At 58.2% G+C, this 22350-nt stretch overlaps 1 protein-coding gene across 2 annotated transcripts in view; it reads left to right on the top strand.

Annotated features, from left to right (window-relative positions):
- The window catches only part of PMEPA1 (prostate transmembrane protein, androgen induced 1), a 58469-nt gene that overhangs the window by 17535 nt on the left and 18584 nt on the right, over nucleotides 1-22350 (top strand). Inside the window, exon 1 of one of the 2 annotated variants that reach the window (XM_070247248.1) lies at nucleotides 12608-12632. The exons of the other annotated variant lie outside the window; for it this stretch is intronic. Coding sequence (XP_070103349.1) covers nucleotides 12623-12632 — 10 coding nt within the window. The 5' untranslated portion in view covers nucleotides 12608-12622. Of the gene's footprint in view, nucleotides 1-12607; nucleotides 12633-22350 lie in introns of those variants that run through there. 2 annotated transcript variants of the gene reach the window in all.

Here is a 22350-nt window from a genome sequence, read left to right as displayed (position 1 = left end):
AGGCTGCACCTGACGCCTGCAGCCCGTTGGAGTCCTCGCTGAGGCCAGACCTGCTGTGTCGAGAGCGAGTGGGCACTTGAGGCCCCAGACCAGAGAAGGGAGGCAGTGCAGCTGGGTGTGGAGCCAGACGGCTGGGTCCGACGCCCACCGCCCAGGAGCGTGTCCTTGGGGCCGCTGCCTTCCTCTGAGCCTGTTTCCTCATCTGTAAAGTGGGGGTCGTCAGTCACCCACCTCGTAGGATCCCAGTGAGGATGAAATGAAAGAAGACAGCCCCGCTCAGCGCTGGGCGCCTTGTAACTGCTCCGGAAATGCACCCTGTTCTGTTACGAACGCGTGGTCCGCGTGGCGGCAGAGATGGCTGCCTACACCCCAGGACCTGCCTGTGAGAAGGGAGGGGAGAATGGAGAAGTTAGAACGGGGCCTTGAGGCGTGAGTAGTTCTGCGCAAGGACAGGTTTCCCTGGTGAGAGAACAGGTGCCACCCCTCCCACCACGTCCAGGGCTCTGTTCTCCCTGCTCCCCAGATGGGGAAGAAGAGGCCCACTCATCCAAGACCACACAGTGGGGGGGGCGGGGGCGTTAGAACTGAGGCTATGGGCGCCAGAGCTGGGGCGGAGCCCCATGTGCGTGTGTCACAGACAAAATCTAGACCAGGAGCTGGTGCCCCTGGCCCCACCCCGCTGTGCAGCCTTGGGCCGTTTCTTCCTGCTCTGGGAGGGCTGGGCGTGATGGCTCCTGCCCATGGCCACTCTGACTCGTGAGTTCCCACAGCAGGGAAACGCTCCCCCCACACCCCGCAAGAGCCAGGAGAGCAGTTCCAGGGACGAGGAGCTGCTGTCAGCAAAGAGGGGCTCCCCAGACTCTCCCCCTTGGGCCTGCCGCCTGCCCTGCCTGGCACCTCCTTCACCCTTGCCACAGCGGCCCACAGCCCCTTTGTGATGGGCACTGCATCGTGATCGTGGCTGGGTCCCTGCTGGTCCTGAACCTGCGCCCCGCCCCCCCTCCCCAGCCCCCAAGCCTGCCCAGGGACCCCCGCCCAGCCCCTGCTGCAGGCCCCCTTGTGGGTGTGCTGATGGAGAGGAAGAGCTGGGGACGGAGGGGCCCCTTGTCCCACACGAATAGGGGGCCACAAGGCTGGGGTGGAGCATGTCATCTGTAATTTTGTGCTCATTTAGGAACCTCCTTGGTGGGTAATTTTCCTAGTATTTCACTCCTTCATTCATGAACTTGTTCAGCAGCTGTTTTGAGCACCTACTGTGCGTTGGGCCTGATGATCTGGAAGCATCCAGTCGTGAAAGACAGACACAAACGAGTGTGGCAGACAGGAGCTAAGAACACCAGTGACTGTGGGCCCCAGCTTCTCAGAAGTCCTGCAGGAAAAGACGGGGCGGGCCTGGACCATTTTTCTGTGTTGATTCCCTTTCCCATCAACCTTGTACACTGGTGTCCTGGCTCCCATGGTGTGGACTCATCCTAATTTATCAGGGGCGGTGGTTCTTAACTTGGAGACGGAACTTAGAAAGAGACACACTTCGAGACTTTCCCTCTGGGGTGCTGATCGGGACACCTGGGTGGGCCAGGAACCTGCATTTGTGGTTTTCTTGTAGGAGATAGAGATTCAAGAACCCCAGGTCCTGGATCCTAATCGCAGGGGCGCTGGCCATACCGATGGTTCGGGTGGGTCGGGGCTGGCGGGCTTTCACTTTCAGAGCTACGCTGTGCATCCTTTCAGCCTCTGTCCCCTCTCTGAGGGTTTCCCAGGACAGATTCCCGTGGTGGAATCCGGGGCTGTCCCGTGTGCCTGGTCTTCCAGCTTCTGCCGTGTTTCCACGTGACCCCTCAGCATGCCCATAGCCGGGGGTCCCGTCCCTAAAGACATTATTCACGTTTTTCCCTCTTGTTTCACAGGGAGATAGCGCGGTTCTTCTGATCATGGAAAGTGATATATGCTCCTTATTTAACAAAAATCCCAAGAATTTGATAAATGACAAAGACAAAAGTCAAAATGTCTGTAATCACATCACGAGGAGGTCAGTGTATTCTGTCCCAGGGCATTTGCATCGACAGCTGATAAAGGGGAGGTGGGTGCAGCCCCCCAGCAGACTTTGGGAGGGTGAGGGAGACGTCCCCACCGGGTTGTCTGTGCCCGGTCTCAGCTGCCAGCGTCCCCTCCCTGGGACAGGTGGGGTTGGAGGCTGCCTGGGGTCTTGCGCTGATTCCCCGGCAGTCCTGGCCGCCTGGACAGCGAGCCTCGAGCTCCTTGTCTGTCAGCTGGGCCGGTGCCCTAGTTCCTGTCTCCAAGCAAAGGTGGGGCCAGTGGGTGTGTGTAGGGCTCGGCCATTGCCTGGCACCAAGCCCCCGTTGATCTCAGGAGCTACGGTGATGCATCCCCTCACCTCCAGGGCCCACACAGCCCGGGCAGTGCTGCTTCTGTGTCCTTTGGTAAATCCAGCTCCTGAGTCAGACTTTCTCTCAAAATCGAAGGCTTGTGCTGGTAAAACAAGAATGAAAACCACAGGTCTGATTTGAGCCTCTCTTTTTACAGACAGGGGATCCCTGAGACCCAGAGAGGGTAAGTAGGGCCTGGGGTCACACAGCCAGCAGCCACGGCCAGGTCTCCAGGAATGTGTCCCCTCCGCCACCTGGAGCAAGGCCTTCCTGATGCAGGAAGACCCCACGGTCCCTGCTGGGGACTCTGCACTCTTGTCACTTCAGCCCGGAGTACACATAAAGCTTCTACACTGATCGTCACGATCGACAGCTGACACTGTGGGTGCCGCCTGGCCCCAGGCGCTGTTCTCGGGGTGTCCTGGGAATGAGTTCCTTCGGGGACGGGCCGAGGGACCCCGCGTTTCATTTGGAGACGGCGTGTCCAGCCTTGGCTGTGACCCAGGCTGGATCCCTGGTGCCGTGCTCTGGCCCAGGAGGGACGGGCAGTGCACGAGACCCAGAGGTGGCCTGTCGAGAGCCAGCCCTCTCCTCGCCCCCCTGCCCTGCCGCTGGCCTTTCCGCCCGGGAGGCCGGGCCTCCCACCCTGTCGCACAGTGCCCCGTTCTCACAGTCAGCCTGGCAGTCTAGACACTCTCGCTCCTGCTCGTTCTGGAGGGTCAGGGATGCGCAGTGGCCCCAGCGAGTGGGGTTTGGGCCAAGGCAGGAAGAAACCTTCCCTGAGAGAAGAAAGGCGTGGGGGGGGGGGGTGCCAGGAGCCCAGCCTCAAGGGGCAGCCGTGTCTCCACCTGCCCGGAGAGTGACCAGCAAGATATGTGCTGGTTTATGGTGAGGGGGCAGCTCCTGACAGAAACGCGCTCTGAGACACCCTCAGGCCTGTGCGCCGAGCTGCGTAGCCAACACCGTCTGAGTGAAACCACAGCCCGTGCCAGGGCGTCTGGGCCAGGCTGCCCGGTTGAGCCCGAGGGCCAGAGCCAGGCCTGAGCCCCAGAAACCCTGTGGGAAGAGATGCAGCCGTGCCGTGTCCTCCAGCCTCCACCCCTTTCGGGGCTCGCGATGTCTGGGGGCTTCACAGAGGGCAGAGCAGACAGAAACATCCCTGAGATCTGAACCCTGGAGCCACCTCGTCCCGTAGCGGTTGGTGACCGGAAGCTCAGGGTGTGTGCTACCTGGCAGCTGGCGCTGGCCAAGGAGAAACGCAGAATCTCCAGTTTGACGCTCTGGCTTCAGGCCCGGTTCATGACCAGCAAGGTCTGTCACCTCTTAGAGCCTCAGTCACCTCATCTGTAGAGTGGGGACGTGAATGGGGCCCCAGTAATTCCTCACACGGAGAACCAATGCGGTGGTGTTGGGAGATAATCCTTGGCCCCTGCCTGGCACAGTGAGTGCCGTCACTTTAATGTCGGTGATTGTGACATTGTTCAGTGTTGGGATGGGGAGGAACCTGCAGGCCCCCTCCCGGCCAGGAGCGAGCATGGGCAGAGGCCCAGAATGAGAGACAGGGCTCGGCCCTGCCCAGGACTTGTTCCTGTAATGTAGCCAGTCGTTAGTGAATGGCCTGTTCCCACCATAAGGCCCCTCCCAGCTCTGCTGTGCGGGGCAGAAGCCACCAAAATTGGGGCAGCATGTGGCGTTCACACAGGCCACGGGACATGCTAGCCCAGCCTCGGGGAAGGAGAAGCAGGAGTTTCATCTCAAGGGTGAAGACTTCCTGCTGAGGCCTGGGAAAGTGGGCAGCGAAGTGCGACTGGCCCTTCGAAGCCCCCGAGTGGCTGAGCTGGTGGGTTAAAAGGGGGAGCCGCTACCAACAGAGCCGCAAGGACGGGGTCTGGTCCTGCCGGGGCCTAGAGGAGTTTGGAGCTGACCTGGGGTACTGGGGAGCCTTGCAAGGGTTTAGAGCAGAGGAGGGTAAGAGGGTGCAGGTGATGCCCATCTCTGGCCACCGCATGGAGAGTGGGCTGGAGTCAGAGAGCAGTGAGGGGCAGGCCTGCTGTCGTCCAGGCTGCCAGTCATAGCGCGGGACCAGGTGGAAGGGAAGGGTGGTCCAAGATTATGGTGAAGACCGGGGTTGCAGAGTAACCTTGACTGCCCAACCTGACCCCATGGTGCTCGCAGCTGAGACAGGAGACAGAGCCTGGGGCGGGTCAGGGACAGAGACCGTCCTGGTGCCTGATGAGCACCACTTGATTTCCATCCGTGGACAGAGAACTCATGATGCAGGGAGAGCAGCTTCTGCCTGGGAGCCCTCGGGGAGGCCCTGTGGTTTGAGATGAGTTTGGGAAAGCAGATCAGGATGGAGAGAGGCTCGACACTGGACGTTTGTGATGCTCCCGGAAGCCCACCCTCGTCTGTTGCCATCCCCCTGTCCCAGTCCTGTCCTGCAGGATTTCTCATATTTCCTCCGGGTATCCCATTGTTTCCTTTCAGGTCAAAGGCTCCCCAGGACTACGTTTGGGGAAGAGCTGGCAAAAAACATTTCATTTGTTTGATGGGCAGAGGCTTCCTGGGTCGCTGGGGAGAGGGAGATCCTAGCCTGGGCTCTGAGAGAGTGTAGTCATTGATTAGTGATGTCTGCCTTGGTTACCAGTTTAGTAGCAGCAGGTGTGTGTAGAAGGAAATGGCAAGTACAGGCACTAACTGGGTTCTGCCTGGTCCTGGCCGGGTCACCTGGGCAAATCACATCCGCTCAGTCCTTGGGATCCGGCTGTTAAATGGCAGTGCTGACTCTGCTGGCTCTGGCTCCCGCGTCCCATCACCCCAGGGCCCCAGAGCCGCAGCCCCCAGGCGCAGGAGACGTGAGGGGCTCCCGTTTCCCATCGCTCCGGTTGAACCCCTTGACGAGAAAACCCTGTTCTCAGTCCACTGTCGTGGCGGGAGACGTCTTCAGAACCTCCCATCCGTCTGGGTGAAACCAGAGGTTCTGCCCACAGACATGGCTGCGGGAGGAGTCTTCTCGAGTCTCGGTCCTCTGCCGCGTAGCCCGTAGCCCCACTTTACTGGCGCAGTTTGGAGTCACTGTCAGCACCAGCTGGGGAAGGTCTCTGAGGGCTTATGTCATGGGCCTGGCCACATCTGCAGTGGTCTGGTGTAGACAGCGTTTGTTGGTGGATCCTAATCCCACAGCATTTGTTTCTGAAGTGTTGGTGTGTGTCCAGCCCAGAGCTCGGTCTTCAAGTGTGGGCGAGAGGGCACCCTCCTCCCAGGGGGGCACTGGGGCCTGGAGAGGGGGTGGGGCCTGCAGTGGCGGGTCACACAGGGGCACTTAACCCTCACAACAGCCCTTCAGGGCAGGTGGCTGGGACCCCGGTTCACAGCTGGGGAAACTGAGGCCCCGAGAGGTGCCTTGCCTTGGGCCATGCAGCCTGAAAGGGGTGGAGCCGGAGTTTGATCTGTGTCTGTCTGGCTCCAGCTTCTGGACTCCACATTTGAGGGAAGAAGGGATGGAGGCACCGAGGAAGGAAGGACAGTCGAGTCTCGGAGCTCGGAGCTCGAAGCTGCCTCGGCCTCCGACAGAGGGGACGTCCAGGGCACTGTCCTGTGGCCAGCACGTGTGGCTGGTGGAGAAGGCGGTGAGGCTGGTGGAAAGAATGACCCCTCATTGGGCACCTTTCTTTCTTGCTCCAGAAGTTGGCCATCCCGAACGGAATAGACCAGAGCCCCCGCTGTGGGGGACCCAGCCCTGTGGGGCCTCTCCAGGTCGTGACCTGGGGAAGGGTCCGCAGGCGCCCTGTGCTGGGGCTCTCGCACTCTTGGTTGTGGTTCTTCCTCCCTCTGACCTGGCCTGGCTGAATAGAGGTCATCCCTGGTTTAGGGGGCTTTGGGGTCACTGAGTGTGCCCCGGGATGCACCCCTGAGGCCAGCCCACCCCCAACACTGTCCTTTCCTGGCCAGGGCCCCTCCTGCAGAATGCTGAATCCTCTTCCATCTACTCCCAGGGCCCCCGAGGCGGGGAGATGAGCCATCAGCCCCCCATGCATCTTAATTTAACCCTTTCCGCCGCCCCCTTTTTGTGGACAGCGCAACCCCGAAGCGGCCCGTCCTGGGTGTCGGGAGCATTTCAGCAGGCCGCTTCTCAGGACGAGAAGAGCGAGAATTATCTGCCGGCCGGCCCCGCACAGCCCTATTTTAAGAGCAACCTGGAGCGCAGCCCAGTCGGAGATGATGTGTTTTCTCTCTCCGGAGCAGCCGGCCCCCTGACAGCCCCCGCCCGCGCCGTCCACCGGCAGACCCCAGACCAGACCGATAACTTAGCATTTTCATTTAAGTCCATCTGACAAATCGTTTTAGACGGAGAAAGCAATGCCGCATCTTTAAATGGCTACTTTGTCAGCGCGTCGCCGGGCGCTGTAAAAAGTCCTTTGTTATCTGTGTCTAGACAGCACGCCAGCGGGATATTTGGTCTGCGTGAGGGAGAGAGATCTGACAAGGTTGAATTCATTTACCGGCTTATTTAAAGCAGAATTTCAAAACACTTGCTCATAAACTGTTTCGGCCCAGACTCCCCCAGCCTCCCCCGAGCCCACACTGGCTTTTCTTGTTCTTGTAATTTTTCGCCTGTTCGTGCGGTTCGCGCGGGCTGCAGCCGGGTGCCCTGGCGAGGAGACGGTGAGGGGCGGGGGTGACTGCGGCTCACAGCGTTTTTCTTTCTTTAATTGTCCTCTTTATGACTGTCTAGACGTCCTGCAGATGTACGATCTCGGGGGAACGGCTCTTCCCTCTGGTTACAGGACCCTGAGTGGGGAGGTTGCAGATGCCACCCCCTCCCCCGCAGACTGCCCTCCCCCCTTCCCCAAACTGCTCCTCATGGGTTCCTCCCTCCCTGAATTAAGGCGCTTCGCCTCCTGGCAGCCTCTTTGTGTTTATAACACATTTACTTGACTGTGCTAATTTTATACCATCACCGAAAAAAAGGGAGAAAGTGACATTCCAGGTTTTCTCCTCTGAAGGATGGGCAGAGGCCCCCTCCATCCCCTCCCCACTTTTTATCACTCTTTTGCATTCTTTTTTTTTTCTTTTTGGTGGCACACACGGACTCATAAAACGCCAGAGGTTGGCTTTTTAAGGATGAAAATATCAGGGCAACTTGAATGGGTCGGAGGTTTGAGGTGTTCGAGATAGATGCGTTAATTAACCTCGTTGCCATAGCGACTAGGTGAATGTTGCCAGAGTGAAAAGGGGGCAAGCTGTGGGGGTGGGGGGTCCTCTGGCCTCCCAGCCACCGATTGCCATCCTGGCAGGAACTGATCTGTAAGTGGGCCTTGTCCTGCTGGCCACCAGGAAGGTGGGCCAGTCTGCTTTCTCCCGACCCCGTACTGTGAGGGGTCGTCTTCCAACCTGTCTGCCCCTCGAGGCAGCCACAGAGCCAGGGGACTTAGGGCATCGAGTTGCGGGACAGTCCAGCTCTAGATTAAGGCCGAGAGGGAAGCGGATGCCAGAGCTCCCTTTTGGGTGGGGGCTGCGGATGGAGAGAGAGCTTGGCCTGCCTCCCTGCCCCCCACCCAGCCAGGCCCCTTCCCCTGAAAACTATTGTCGTCGCTGTTGACCCAGCTACAAAGCCATAAATTTCCACCCTCAGCCCCACAGTCATCAATCTGCCCTCTGGGTTTTACATGGTAGGGGGCACAAAAGGTGCGGAGGGGGGCTTGGGGTGGGCGTCCGACCAGATGTCTCCTGGGATGCCTGCACTGCATCTCATTCCTGCCAGACCAAGCAAATCCGGGTGTCAGTCTGCCCTCTCGGGGGTGGGGATGGGACGTTTCATCCGCAGGAGACTGCCAGAGAAAGTATGTCTCCACACTCCAGCTTCTTGGCCTGGTCCTTTCATTTCTCCCCCCGACAGCTGAAACCTACAGGCAGGAGTGGTCTGTCGCGCTGCGGCTCCCATTGTGCTGGGCACGGGTTATGACCGGCTTCGTGCGGCAGCCACACGGTGACCCGCGGCCCAGGAGTGCCATGCTTCCCCCTTCATCATTTTAGCCTGAAACCCTGTGATGCTCTTCTCCATGGAAGAGAGAAGTAGGCTGAGTCTGTAGTTTTTTGAGTTCTCTGGTCAGTGAGGTCTCTCCCTGCTCCCCAATGACCGTAATGTCCATTTTTAAGGAGAAAAAAACAAAATGAAGTATTTTGAGGGTAAGGGTCCTTTTTTCAAAAAAGCGAGAGACCAAACCAGCATCTCCAAGTTGGTGATGCACGCAGACACGCCACTGGCCCGGCTCCGTCCACGATGTTCCTGAGCGGGGATGGTCCTTTAGAAGGATGGGCTGTTAAATATCGGATCCTCAGGCTGGCAGACGTGTCTGCGCTGTAATTGGGTCTGTCTTGGAGTAATTAAAGGCAAATGATTGTATTAACCCGGTCACCAAGCCGGCGTGGCGCAGAGAAGCGCGTGGCACCAGGATTGATGTTTCCCTCCAAAAAATTGGCCTTTCTCAGCACATCAAAAACACGCTGTTGGCTTCAGTTTTGGGGGGCTTTTTTTCCCTGCATTTTTGATAATTGCTCATCTTTCTCCCGGTCTTCGATTTCTCTTTTTAAAGAGCAGCGGGAGATCCCCGTCCCCTCTGACATGAGCAGCTTCGGGTCGCGCAGGGAGGGGTGAGCTGTGAAAGCCGAGCTTGAGGGTGTGCGTGGTGCCGACGCCAGAGAGCCCGCAGCTTGGGAGAGAAGATGGAAAAAAGTCTGCTTTTTAAAGCTCAAATCTGGGAGGCCTGGCCTTTTTTTTCTTCTCTGAATAGTTGGAGAAGCGGTGTCTCGGCGCAGCCTCGGTGGCTGCCTTATTTAGGAGGCGAATCGCTGTTCATTTGTCAGGCAAAACAGATGTGGCGGGGAGACAACATCTATTTTCATAATTCGACACAAATCTGGTGAGCCGCCTTCCTTTTCAGTGGGGCCTGCTCATGCAGAAAGCCCGACTCCCTGGCAGCGTTTCCCAGAAATATTTATAGCTCGTCCATTGAACTTTCCTTCCTCCAGGAGGACCTGCTTTCTGCTGGCGACTGGAAGCACGGGCTCTTGGGGGCAGTGGGCGCTGCTGCAGCAATTAGAAAGAGATTTGTTTCCAGTGGAGACGTGGGGTTCCCAGCTGGTCAGAGGAGTTGTGCCTCACCCCATCCGTGGGTCTTCTCATCTTCTGAGCGTGTGGGCTGTGAGCTCAGGGGCCCTGCTTCCCCATCACTGTTAGCTCCTCGTTGTCAGCAGGGGCAGCTGGAGGCTGGACTTGGCGGGGGGTCGCTCTGGGCAAGCACATTGCACCCCGACACTCCAGGAAGACCCGAGACCTGGGCCCCTAGTCAGTGGGGAGTTTGTGCTCAGGTTTGCAAGGGAATTGGAGGGGGTCATGTCCCCATTTTGTGGATGAGAAGACCAAGGCTCAGAGAAACAGCCTGCCTCTGAGGTCTGTGGCCGACAGACGTGGAGCTGGCCACCTGGCTTTGAGGTGGGGTTGAGGTCCTGTTCAGATGCTCCGAGCCCAGCTGCACAGCTGCAGCCTTCACTGCCCAGTAACCTCCAGCCCGGTGTAGCCAGGTCTGTCTAAAGGTGCAGGTTCTGTCGGGAAGAGGGCGGGCTCCAGCGTGTGGGGAATTGGCCATCCCCTGTTCATCCAGCCAGTAGTTGAGCTCCTGCCGTGGGCCACTGAGGGAGCTAGAGGTGGGTGGTGATGGAGGACACCTGTGGACCTGTGCCTGCCCCCACGGAGCCGAGACTCTGGGGGCGCGCAGGCAGTGGACGTAGCTTCAGATACTGGGTGTGCCAGGGAGGGGCTCAAACAGGGTCATGTGACTGTGCCTGGAGGTGGTTGTGGTGGACGGTGCGGGGGTTCAGGCAGACCTCTCGGAGGGGCTGACAGTGTGCCCAGACTTGAGGGGTGAGATGGAGCCAGCGATGGGAAGATCGAGGGCAGAGGACCTGGGGGAGGGGGAGAAGTTCAGGGGGTGGGGTCTGCTGGCTGTGGCACCTGGAGGAGGGGCTGACTGCATTCTAGGAAGTTTCTGATCCACTGGGAGAGCCACGAATGGTCCGGTTTGGGGAAACTGGCTGCAGGGCCTATGGAAGTGGCTCCATACTATTTCTTATAACCGTATGGGAATGTACAGTTATCTCAGAATAAAAAGTGCTGGAAAATGTGAAAGGTCTGGGCGGGCCCCTTCCCTTCTCATCGCTAGGACTGCAGATCCTTTGCTGTCCTTATATCATTGGCGCTCAGGAAGAGAAAGCTCCAGATAGCTTCTCTCATTTTCACCTGCAAATGGTAGGATCCGAGACCGGGGGCTCAGGGAAGCTTGCACGCTGCCCCTTGTTGCCCTGGCAGGAAGGAGGCCCCTGCCAGGGTCAGGGTGCCCTCCAGGTCTCAGGCAGCAGCTGGTTTGGAGGGCCTAGTGGGTCCCAGTGAGGCTGGGGTTTCTTGTTACCACCAGAGATGGGAAGCAAACACATCTCCCCCAGGGCAGACATCGCTAACGCATCCCAGCACGCTTTGCTGTGGGCCTGGACACAGCCTCAGCTTCTGTCTCTGGTAGAACCTCGGGGGCATGGGTAGGGGCACCCAGGCCCAGGGCTTGTGGGAAGCCGTGGTTCAGCTGGAGAACTGGGAGTGGAGAGAGCCATGCAGCATCCCCCAGCCGGTCAGAGGGCCCAGCTTTGCATGGCTGCCACTCTCTGTGCAGACGAATGGAGCCTCTGGCTTCTTAGAGCGGCCAAGTGCGTTTGGGTCCAAGGGCGCACGGACAGTGACTGCCCCTTACACAAAGGGTAAGCTGGGAGTTGTCCCAAAGCCCAGCCTTCCTGCGGGCTGACAGTCCCGATTCAGACCCTCCGGTGGCTGGTCTTCCTGCTCCTTCCCCCAGAGAGGGGCCTGTGAACAATGCTCCCGTGCACGCGGGGGCTGCTCCCCCTCGCTTCACTTACTCATTTACTCACTTCATAGACATTTGTTAAGCACCTACTGTGTGTCTGGCACAGGCCGTGCGTCTGTGATCAGAGTACCAGCAGCAGCTCCGACCTTCAGAAATATATAATGCAAGTGTTAAAAGAGCAAGCTCGTTTCCCTAATTTGCCTGCTTTCAAATCAAACTTTTAGCCTAGGTGGTAGTTTATTATCCTTTAAACCAGCCCCCTGTGACTTAAGTCTTGGCAGCTGTCTTTGTGTCGGGGCCTCATTAGGAGTCTGGCCGCCCGGCTGGCGTTGACCGAGCAGCCCGTCCGGTCTGGGTGCTGTGTATCGTCTGCTGCCTGGGGTCTTAGCCAGTCCGGAGTTTCTAAACCTCGGCACCAGTGGCGTTTGACGGTCATGCTTCCCTGTGGGGGCGTCCTGTGCACCGTGGGAAGTTCGCAGCATGCCTGGCCACCCCCCACGAGATGCCAGTACCACCACCTCCCCGTTGGGACAACCACAAATGTGTCCAGACGTTGCCAGCTGTCCCCTGGTGGGCAGAATCGTCCCTCGTAAGAACCTGCGTTAACCCTGAGAGCCTGCCCTTGAGGTGGCTGCATGTGGCAGGCCGGCGATCTCTTCATCTGTCAGATGCAGGTGATGCCAGGACTTACCACGTGGCTGGTGGGGAGCCTTGAGTGGCAGAATGCGCTTAAAGCTCTTGCACAGCTCGGCTGAGCCCTAGTAGCTGAAACTCTCCCCACTGGTGTGTCTGATCGGCGCAAGTCCTTCCTGCATTCCCATCCGACCAAGGTTCCTGGGGCTTGCGGTGAGCGTGAGCCGCTCCACGCCACGTGCTAGACCCACCTCGTAGAGACGAGCAGGGTCATGGCCCTTACCCTCTGGGGTGGTGCGTTGCACTGACCCCGACCAGGTGCGCCAGTGCAGGCAGCTAGTACTTAAGGGACTAGGAGGCTGGCACTGGGGAGCTCTTTGGCTCTGAGCAACTCCCTTCCCCTCTCTGGTCCATCCTTTTTGCATCTGACCCCTATTGAGGGCTTCCAAGCCGCTGCCTCCCCCGGAGACCCAGCATCTACCAGGCTTGCATTCTTCCCAGGCTCCTTCACAACCCCAGTCGCTTCAGGGATCTCAGCCACTCGAGGTGCCAAGCGCCCGCCCCCTTCCTCTGCCGTCTGCCAAGATCACTTTAAATATTAGGCTCCAGCCTTTGCTTTCAGTACATCTGGGGCTTCAGTGTAAGAGTTTGTTTAACAAGTGGTCCCTGCACTGGACAAATGAGAGCCTGATGGAGATCAGTGATCCGCAGCCGGGCGCTTGTGATAAATACCGAATCCTGCAGGTCCCAGACCCCCAGCTGCGAGAGGCCCATCAGCCTGTTGGACGTGACGTGTGGGGCTCAGGGTGCTGTGTGGAAGGGGGTTCCACAGCAATTCCCACATGTGGCCTTGTTTGGAAAACCACGTTGGAGAGTGATAACCTGAATTATTTTCAAACTCACATTTTCTGTGCTGTCTCTGCTCACATACACGCACACCACTGCCCCCAGGAGTGTGTACCACACAGGTATGTGTGCCAGGCTCCAAAGCAGATAACTCGTCACACCCTCGTTCCGTGTCCCACAGGCATCAATCTTCTTTCTTGCTCTTGAATGTGACAAACTTTTCTGCCTCAGGGCATTTGCATTGGCCGTTCCTTCGGCCAGGAACTACCTCCCCCAGCTTTCCTCATCTTCCAGGTCTCGGCTTAAAGGCCACCTTCTCAGAGAGGCCGTCCCTGACTCCCCAACCAAGGAACCTCCCTCCCGAGCACCCCACTCCTCACCCCCATAGTATCTTCCCACACCGATAGCTCCTGCTGCTGCTTAGTGTATTTACTAGCTCAGTGTTGGTCCCCCGCAGTTGGCTTGAGCCCTGTGGGGGCAGACAGCTCCTGAGCTAGCACAGGGCAGGTGTGGACCCCCAGAGGTGGAGGACGGGCACTTGTTGCTGGTCACTCCAGCTTGGTTTCGGTGTCCTGAGAAGATGGCTGAGCTGTATTCAAGAGGAGGACACTCAACGAAGATGCCCTTGTCCTTCAAAGATCCCGGCAGCCCCTGACTGTTCTGCCTGCGGTGGCCACGGGCAGCGGAGTTTGCGCTCACCTTATCATTGGTGATACGTCGGTGCTTTCCAGTGATGCTTTGCCTTGGGAGTACAGTGCCACTTTGATAGGTTGTATTGGGGACACTGATTGTACTGGGATACAATACTTCACAGCAGGGGATCCCGGGCTGCCCCCCGCCCCCTGGGAAGAAGTGGGAGGTCCTTTGCTCCTTGCCATGGGGAAGCCGATAGGAGCCAGTGCTCAGAGGTGACTTAAAGTCTTTCTCCATTTCTAAATTTTAAATGGCATGTTTAGAATTTAATCTTCAAACCTGGGAGCCAGACCTGCAAGTTGAAAGATGACAGCCGAGAGATGGTTTCATTTGGCTGGCTGCGCAGCCAGATGGCAGGTGCTGTGAGCGGGAGACGGGAGGAGGCTGGGGAGGCGAAGCGGCTTCTGTTTCAGCTCTTACCCTCCCCCTACGGTAAGCACCCCCAGCGCCAGGCCTGGGCCAGGCCCCGGGGATCGCTTGAGGCTGCTGGTGTTGCCCTCCGCCAGGGAGATGCCAGGGCCCGAGACACGGGGCCCCTGGACTCTGCACTTTTTCTTTAAACTTTTCATTGTGCGATCATTGTAGATTCGCATGCAGATGTGAGAGAGAATACAGAGAGAGCTCTTGTACTCCCTGCCCGGCAATGACATCCTACATGGCTGCGGCACAGAGGCCACAGCCAGCAGGCCCACAAGTGGTGCACTCCATCGATGCTCAGGTTCCCCAGTCCATGCCCTCATCAGAGGGAGTGTGTGTGCACGTGTGCGCGTGTGTGCCTGTGTGTGCATAGGGTTAGTTCCACGCAGTTTGATCACGTGTAGCTTCGTGTGACCCCCGCCCCAGTCTAGACACAAAACAGTCCCATCGTTCTACCCTTTCACGGCCACACCCACCTCCCACCCACTCCCTCCCTAACTCCTGGCAACCAGTAATCTGTTCGTCTCTGTAATTTTGTCGTTTTGAGAATGTTATATAAATGGAATCATAGAGTATGCAGTCTTTTGAGAGTGGCTTTTTTCACTCGGCGTCGTTCTCTGAGGACCCGTCCAGGTTGGCGTGTGCACCCGCAGTTCCTTCCTGCTGCGAGCGGAGTTCCGTGACATGGATGTGCCACAGCCAGTTCACCCACGCGCCTGCCGCCGGGCCTTGGGGCCGCTTCCAGGCGGGCTGGTGTGGAGGGCGTTGCGGTGGGCAGTCACGCTCACGCTTCTGAGTGAATGTCAGGCTTCGTTCCCCTGGGGTCGGAGCCCAGGCTGTGGTTGCTGGGTCGCGTGGTAGTTGCACGTTTAATTTAGTGGAAGATCCTCACTTTTCTCCAACACCCGAGCATCCTCTGGCTTCTGGGAGAGGTGTGAGTCCCGGCCAGTGGACCTTGGACGTGAATTCCTTCCTCCTTCAAATGTTAATTGAGAGCAGCGTATTGTGCTGGGCACTTAGTCAGCCCCCAGGGGAACAAGGTAAACAAGGGCCTGCTCGGGGCTTTCCTGCTGGGGAGGTGAAAGCAGCCCGAGCGGGCAAGCTGACTGATAAAGATGGTAGTTCCTCATAGTCGCCAACACTTAGGTGCTTTCCTCCCTGTGGGGCGCTTGCCGGGCACTTTACAATCCTCACACAGGCCGACCAGGGGGCTGTTGTTTGCCCCACCGTGCAGATAAAGACACAGAGGCACAGAGAGCCAGAAGGGGACAGAGCCGGGGTAACCAGGCTCCTAACTGGGCACTGCACTGCTCCTCGTGGCCATGACAGGCCGTCAGGAGACACAGGGTGAGGGGAGAGGTGAGTGCATGTGGGATGGGGCAACTAGAGGCCCCTGAAAGGCCATGCAAAGATCCTAGGACAAAACTGCATGTGCTAAGGTCCTGGGGTGCGAACAGGCAAACACCCTGTGTGGCTGGAGTGTGGTGAGCAAGGGAGGGAGACGGGAGGTGCAGGCATGAGGCTGAGCGTGAGTCACTGATTCAACTGATGTTTTTAAAGAGTTGCTCTGGCTGCTGGGTGCTGAGCAGACGGGGGCGGGGGGGCAGTGTGCCTTGGAGGAAGCAGGGAGATGGGGGAGGACACGTAGCAAACCTTTGGCTCTTGAGGGATGACCCCCACGTCTCTCCCAGCCTCTCAGCCTGGAGCGGTACCACCCCACCCAGCCCCCCGCAGGGGCCCCGAGTCGGTGATCAGCTCCATCTGGAACACAGCGTGGGGTGACGTCTCCTCATGGCTGAACCTGCCTCTGAGCTGCTCTCCCTGGCTCTGCCCTGCTAGGGCAGGAGAGAGGACCCAGGCCAGGCGCCGCCTTGACCGTGTGCACCCACCTTAGGCTCCCCTGTAGGTCTGTCTCCTGATGGATTCCTCTGGTTCCTCGATTTTTCTTGCCGTTTCTCTCCTCTCTCCCACCAGTTATCATATAAATTGAATTTGCCTGCTCCGTATCAGCTGCTCCAGATGATTAATAAAGGTGCACTGGTGTCCTCGTGCCCCTCACGCCGTGCCTGGTCTGGCGAGGCCGCCTGCTGTTTAACCAACGATGGCCACCTTTATTATGCCCTTGCTGTGTACCAGCTAGTGCTGGGGGAGCGAGTACACAGCCACGAGTTCAGTTAACCCTCAGCCATCCTGGGAGGTTTTACTGCCATTGATCCATGCTTTATGATGGGGACACTTAACACAAGGGGGCCAAGGAGCCACCCAAGGCCACACGCCCAGGAAGCAGCAGTGTCTGGATTAGAATCCAGAGCCGGGCTGCTTGCCTCCCCCGGCTTTGCCGTGTCCCCCTCTCAGAGCAAAGGTGCCTCCATGAGCTGCTGCTGCCCTCGGAGAACAGTTGGTCAGAACCTTGGTCTTTCCAGCATCTAGGATTGTCTGCCCCGGAAGATAGTATTTCACAAGGAAGTGACACCAAGGGCTGGGGCCAGCCCGTCGGGCGGGGCTGGAGCCCGGGAGGACGGAACTGCCCTCTGGGAGCAAGAGGAAGAAAAAGAAAGAGGAAGAGACTCCTGCGAGTCAGCAGATTAGACCCCAGACAGACACACGGGAGACACCCAGACAGACAGACACCCTGAGAGAGCGGGGCACAGACGATCAAAGACGGGAGACAGACACACAGACGCCCGCGGCAGATGCTGGGGCCCTCGGAGAGGCAGACAGACATTCGTTCTCCCGCGGGGACGTCGCCCCCCAACCTGAGCTCCCAGCCCCCGCCCCCTATGGCCAGGCGGCCCGCTCAGGGGCCGACTGTCAGCGTGTCCAGCACTGTTTCCTAGAACCATCCCCAGAAAACTGGAAAACCGCCTCGCAGCAGGAATGCCTCCTCCGGGACCCGGGCTCCTGCTCGGACCCGAGTCCCACAGAAGGTCTGAGCCACATCGTAGCACTTGTGTCACGAGGAGGCGACCTTCCGGCCTTGTCTGGCCTGCGATGGGCTCGGGCCTGAGCACCTGCTGCTCCTCCTGGGGATGAGAGGAGGGGCAGAGCAGGAGGGACTCTGTCACTCCAGTTGTCGGGGCCGCCAGGCGGCGTCGGCTTGTGGTTGTGGCTTTGTGTCGAGTTTCTTATCTGCTCTGTGGCGAGAGCGGTGATTAGGACACCAGGCTTCCGCGTCCCGGCCTGTGCGAGCACGGGCACGTAGTCTCGCCTCTCCGAGCCTCGGATTCCCCGTCCCTGACGTGGGGGCCCCTGGGCCTGGGACGCTCCTGGAGAGCAGCTGAGAAAGCTCAGACACCTGAAACCTCCGACTGGCGCAGGAGACGCGGAGAGCGCGGGCTGTGCCTGCCGTACCTTCGTGGTTGTGCGAATGGTGGGAGATTTCAGACCACCGATCGTCTGTCCCGGAAATGAATCCAGCCAGGTTTCTGGGGTCACAGATTTGAATCCTGCCAGAGGGGAGGACAAATCACAGTGGGATTTAAAGTGCCTCGGCTCCCGGGGCCCGGCCGCGAATCCCCGGCCCTGGCACAGGGCCCGGCACTCAGTAGGACCGCAGTAAATACGTGCTGCTTGAAAAAATGGCTGGGGCTGGAGTGTCCCTGAGGGTCATTGCAGACACAGAGGAGACTGTCTCATGGAAATGAAATCAGAGCCCCAGCATCGTGCCCGGAGACTGAGGACAGGCTGCTGGCTGTCCGTCTGTCCCGAAGGAGTGCGTGTGTGTTCCCTCGGTCCGACCCCAGGGCAGGTGTCCTGCCTCCACAGCTCGCAGCCGGTTTCCTGCGTCCAACTCCGTCTGTCCACGGTGTGGGGGCGCTCAGGCTGCCCTAACGGGCAGGGGCTTAGACCACAGGCATCTCTGTCCCCACAGTTCTGGAGGCTGGGGGTCCACGGTCGAAGTGCCAGCAGATTGTCTGGAAGGGCTCCCTTCCTGGCTTGGAGATGCCCGCCTTCTCGCTGCGTCCTCACGTGGCCCTTCCTAGGTGTGCGCAGAGGGAAAAATCGAGCTCTGTGGGGTCTCTTCCTGCAAGATCACGAACCCTGTAGGATCAGGGCCCCACCCTTATGAGCTCATGTACCCTGATTGCTTCCTTAGAGGCCTCGTCTCCAGATGCAGCCACGCTCCAATGGGGTTTTGACATGTGGGTTCTGGGGGGACGCAGATGTTCAGTCCCTAATCCGCGGTCCCCTTTCCTTCTGATCCAAGTGGAGGATTCAGGAGGGCAGATGAGAACTGCCACCCTGCAAATTGTTCCCTTGCACCAACCCCCATGGCAGCCGCCACTCGTAGGGTTTCCTGTGAGCCCGGCACTGTGGGAACCATCTTCCCACAAGATTCTCACTTTGGTCCATGAGGGAGGCCCTTTCTGGCCATGGGGTCTGAAGGTGGGGAAGGGAGCCTGGAGTAGTGCATGACACCTCCACGTCAGCACCTCGAGCCCCCACCCTGCTCTGGAGGTAAGGGGCTCCTCGCTGCTTGGCTGACCATTTATTAACCACTGCTAGTTTCTTTGTCGCCTGAGTACTGTGGTGGGCTGGACACCGGTGAGAGGCCAGTAAAGGGGACACTCTCTTCCTTGGAGCTGGGATCCCTGATGGTGATGGCCTGGGCTGGCACCGTGGTAGGATGTAAAAGTTGCTCTGGGGCAGCCAGGGGTGGGCTTTGAGGGATGAAGAGGAGTCTACCAGTTAGAGACTGGCAGAAGGGCTCCTGCCAGCCAGGCTTGTGCTGGCTGTGAGGAAGCTGCAGGACAAGGAGACAGCATCCTGACCAAGTGGCCAGATTAGCAGTGCAAACAAGAAGACAGACGGGGGAAGGCTCTGTCTGACACATACCTTTTCTTGGAAGTCGTAGCAGATATTCTGCGTGGTATTTACAAAATGAACCAGCACTTCTGTGGGAGAGCTTAAAACTGCCAGAGAGAGCTGGAGGAGGAAGTGGCCGCAGGGGCTGGGGCAGAAGCAGGCCCCCGAGGTCTGGCAGCAGGAGGAGAGAGGGCGTGCCGGCCGGTGGACCAGCCTGGGCAGAGGCTCAGTATAAGGGAAGCAGAGATTCTGCTCACAGCGCAGCCAGGATGCCGGCGGGCCGAGAGGCACGTGCGGGCCATCAGGAGGCGATTGGCAATGGAGGCAGGAGGCTGGGGTGGGCAAGGCAGGTGGCCTTGGTGGGTGACAGCTGGTGTTCATCGCCCACTTCATCTGCGTGACTTGAGGTGTCTGCCTCTGCTCCTCCAGATGAGGAAACTGAGGCACAGAGAATGAAATAACTTCCTCATGTCATGTCTGGCCATCGATCTGGAGTTTGGATCCAGGCTGACCAGCTCCAGGTCTCCTGCTCGCCACTGACTGCCCCGCCCCCCAAGTGTTCACTGACTCGGATTCAATGTGGGGGCGCCCATCCAGGCCCTCACACCTTCTCCGGCCTCTCCTGACGTCTGGGCTTGGCCATTAGTCCACCTCCTGCCTCTGCCATGGGTGAGGCTAAGAATAGAGGGGCCCCTCTCGGTCCTGAAAGGCAGGGCCGCACCAGGGTCGGCACTGAGATCCCTCCAGCCATGCCCGTCCCGGCCAGGCAACCCTCTGAGGCCCTCCAGCACGCGGCCTCATCGAAAGAGGAGCTGTGTTGTGGCGCCCGATTCAGAGCGGAGCTGTGTGTCCCAGAGGCTTGGAAACGGAGCCCCGATTCACGGCCCTCTCCTGGCGCAGCCGTCCGGGCTCCTGTCGGGAGCACCAGGCGCTTGAGGGTTGGTAACTGAGAGAAACGTCTGCTGGTTTCCGGGACGCGCTCGGTGCCTCATGAGTGGCGGGGGCAGGCACGTTCGGAAACTCACACGAGCGCACGTGCCTGGGTCTTTCCAGTCTGTTAATTAAGAGCTTTTAGGGGTCGGCCCCGTGGCCGAGTGGTTAAGTGCGTGCGCTCTGCTTCGGCAGCCCAGGGTTCGGATCCTGGGCACAGACATGGCACCACTCATTAGGCCACATTGAGGTGGCGTCCCACATGCCGCAACTAGAAGGACCCACAACTAAAAATATACAACTATGTACTGGGGGGATTTAGGGAGAAAAAAAAAAGCAGGAAAAAAAAGAAGATTGGCAACAGCTGTTAGCTCAGGTGCCCATCTTTAAAAAAAAGAGTTTTTAAATTAAAATGATGAATGCTTGTTATAAAAATGTGAGCACTACAGAAATAAAGAGTAAAAGGTACAGTCTTTCTCTTCCAGAAGTAGCCGTCATTAACAATTTGGTTTTTATCCTCATTTTTGCTGTGAAAATGGGTCCATTTGGTATATCCTGTTCCAGTTTCGTTATTTCTGCTCAACAGCAGATACTAACATCCATCCGTCGTCAGACCTGCAGACCAGTGGTTCTCAGCGGGGGACACCTCTGCTCCCCAGGGGACAGTGTCTGAAGACAGTGTGGTTGTCACGACTTGGGGGTGAAGGTGCTGCTGGCACCCAGTGGGTGGAGGCCAGGGATGCTGCTAAAGAGCCTGTGATGCCCAGGACGCCCCCGCCGCAGAGGGGCACCCAGCAGTGTCAGTAGTCCCGAGGGTGAGAAACCCTGCTGTAGATTGAGGCCTCTTTTCAGAGGCCCCGTTGTCCTCCACAGTGTGACGAACCAGGTTTGTCTAGTGGGATTGAGATGGTCTGTGGTATCCTTAGACATCCATGCTTTTCGGCCCTTCTGTGAATTTTTCTGTTGGATGGGATCCTGGAAGTTAAAATTGCTGGGTTGAAAGGGAGCGTGCATTTTTAATTTTGATAGGTACTGCCAAAATGCCCTCCAAGAAGATTACGGCCGTCAACACCAGCGCCGCAGACAGACTCCCTCGCTCCCCGCTTGTTCCCTCCTCTCCTCAGTGAACAAAATGCATCTGATTTATTTTAAATGACTTTCCGTGGCACCTCCAACGTGTCCACTGATGGAAACGGCTCTCTCCGCGAATTCACTCCGTTCTGCCAATAACTCCCAAACGCTGATTGATATTTTGCTGACAGTGGGTGTTTAAAGATATTCGATGTCGGTGACAATAGAAAGAAAAAAATCCCATTAGTTCTTTCCATTTGGATAATAGCAGAAACGATAAAAGGCGAGCTTTGTCTTTCGAACTGAAGGAGTGCTTCATCACGAGGTTCTAGAACAATCAGACAGGCCCTTGGGTGTCCCTGGAGCTCTCGTCTCACCGTCCGGCTCCCACACGCGCTCTCAGGCCCCGCTCTCACCTATCGCACACCTGCGGGCCCTCCGAGGCCACCTCCCAAAAGATGACCTCAGGGTGCGTGGGGTGAAGCCCCAGAGAGGATGCGGCTCCGAGCGCTTCTGCCACTTGGGTCTCAGAAGGCGGTTCACCTGTAACCGCAAGCCAGGACAAGGTACCAGTTGAAAGGATTTGTGAGTTAACGATTCGTCAGCAAAATCCTTTAAACCTGGCCCTGTATTTATTGTTTCATTAGTGCACCTTGACTCTGTATGGTCCCTGCACTTCCGGATGCTTCTGCCTCCGCTGGGACAGACCAGAAGACAGCCTCCTCTGTCTGGCTCCGTGGGGGACTACAGAGCTGAGTCCTGATGCCCGTCCCGAGACGCTCTTGAGAAGAGGGGAGGAGACAGTAAGGGTTCAGTGGGTGATGCCCATGTCCTCGAGAGGGGGAGGGCCAGGCCCAGCAGAGAGGTGCGTGTGTACACATGTGCGCAGCTGTGTGTGCATGTGTGTGTGTGCGCCCAGTGGGGAGTATGGGAGGGAGAGTCAGCCGGGGAGAAAAGGCTGGAAGTGGCCTCCAGGCAGAGAGCATGGCATGAGCTTGGAGAATCTTCTGTCGTCCTGTTTGCTGCACAGCAACACGCAGGCCAAGGACGCCCTCCTCTCTGGAGTGGCCGTCAGTCCAGCCCCATGTGGAGGAGAGACAGGGAGCCCCTGCCTCGCCGGGCAAGCTGCAGGCGAGGGGAGGGCAGCCCCAGGGCGTGATGCCGCCTAGTGTCACCGTGGGCTCCTCTGCCAGGGGCACCTGGAGGGGTGGTCAGACCCCTCCCTGCCCTCCGAGGGCAACCCCACCTCAGTGTCTCATCTCCCAGAGGAGCTTGACCCAAATCCCCGAGAAGTGCTGCTGCCAGACACGGGCTGACAACACCTCTGCTGGGACACCACCTGGGAGGCTCGTGATGGGGCCAGCTGCCTGTTTTGGATGCTGACAGATGCTTCTTATGTCCTTTTTTTTCTCTTTTACTGTAAGTGAAATGATGTGTGCTCGGACATGCTGAGCACTCAGAAATGTGTGTTAGGTGGAGGGTCGTCCCCCGTGGGCCCTCCCCAGGGTCGCCATGACTGGTGGGTCCGTGTGTTTCCTGCAGATAGTCACCCATAGATGGGGTCTGTATGTAAGGTGCACTGTTAGTTTAAAATAGACACATTTGCTGATTCTTAAACAAAAACAGGCTCATCCTATTCAGTGGTTTCTCCTGTC

This window comes from Equus caballus, chromosome 22 (assembly GCF_041296265.1).
Source record: "Equus caballus isolate H_3958 breed thoroughbred chromosome 22, TB-T2T, whole genome shotgun sequence".
In the NCBI taxonomy this organism is placed as follows: domain Eukaryota; kingdom Metazoa; phylum Chordata; class Mammalia; order Perissodactyla; family Equidae; genus Equus; species Equus caballus.
Note: the sequence above shows the minus strand (reverse complement) of the source record. Positions and strands in the feature narration are given on the sequence as shown.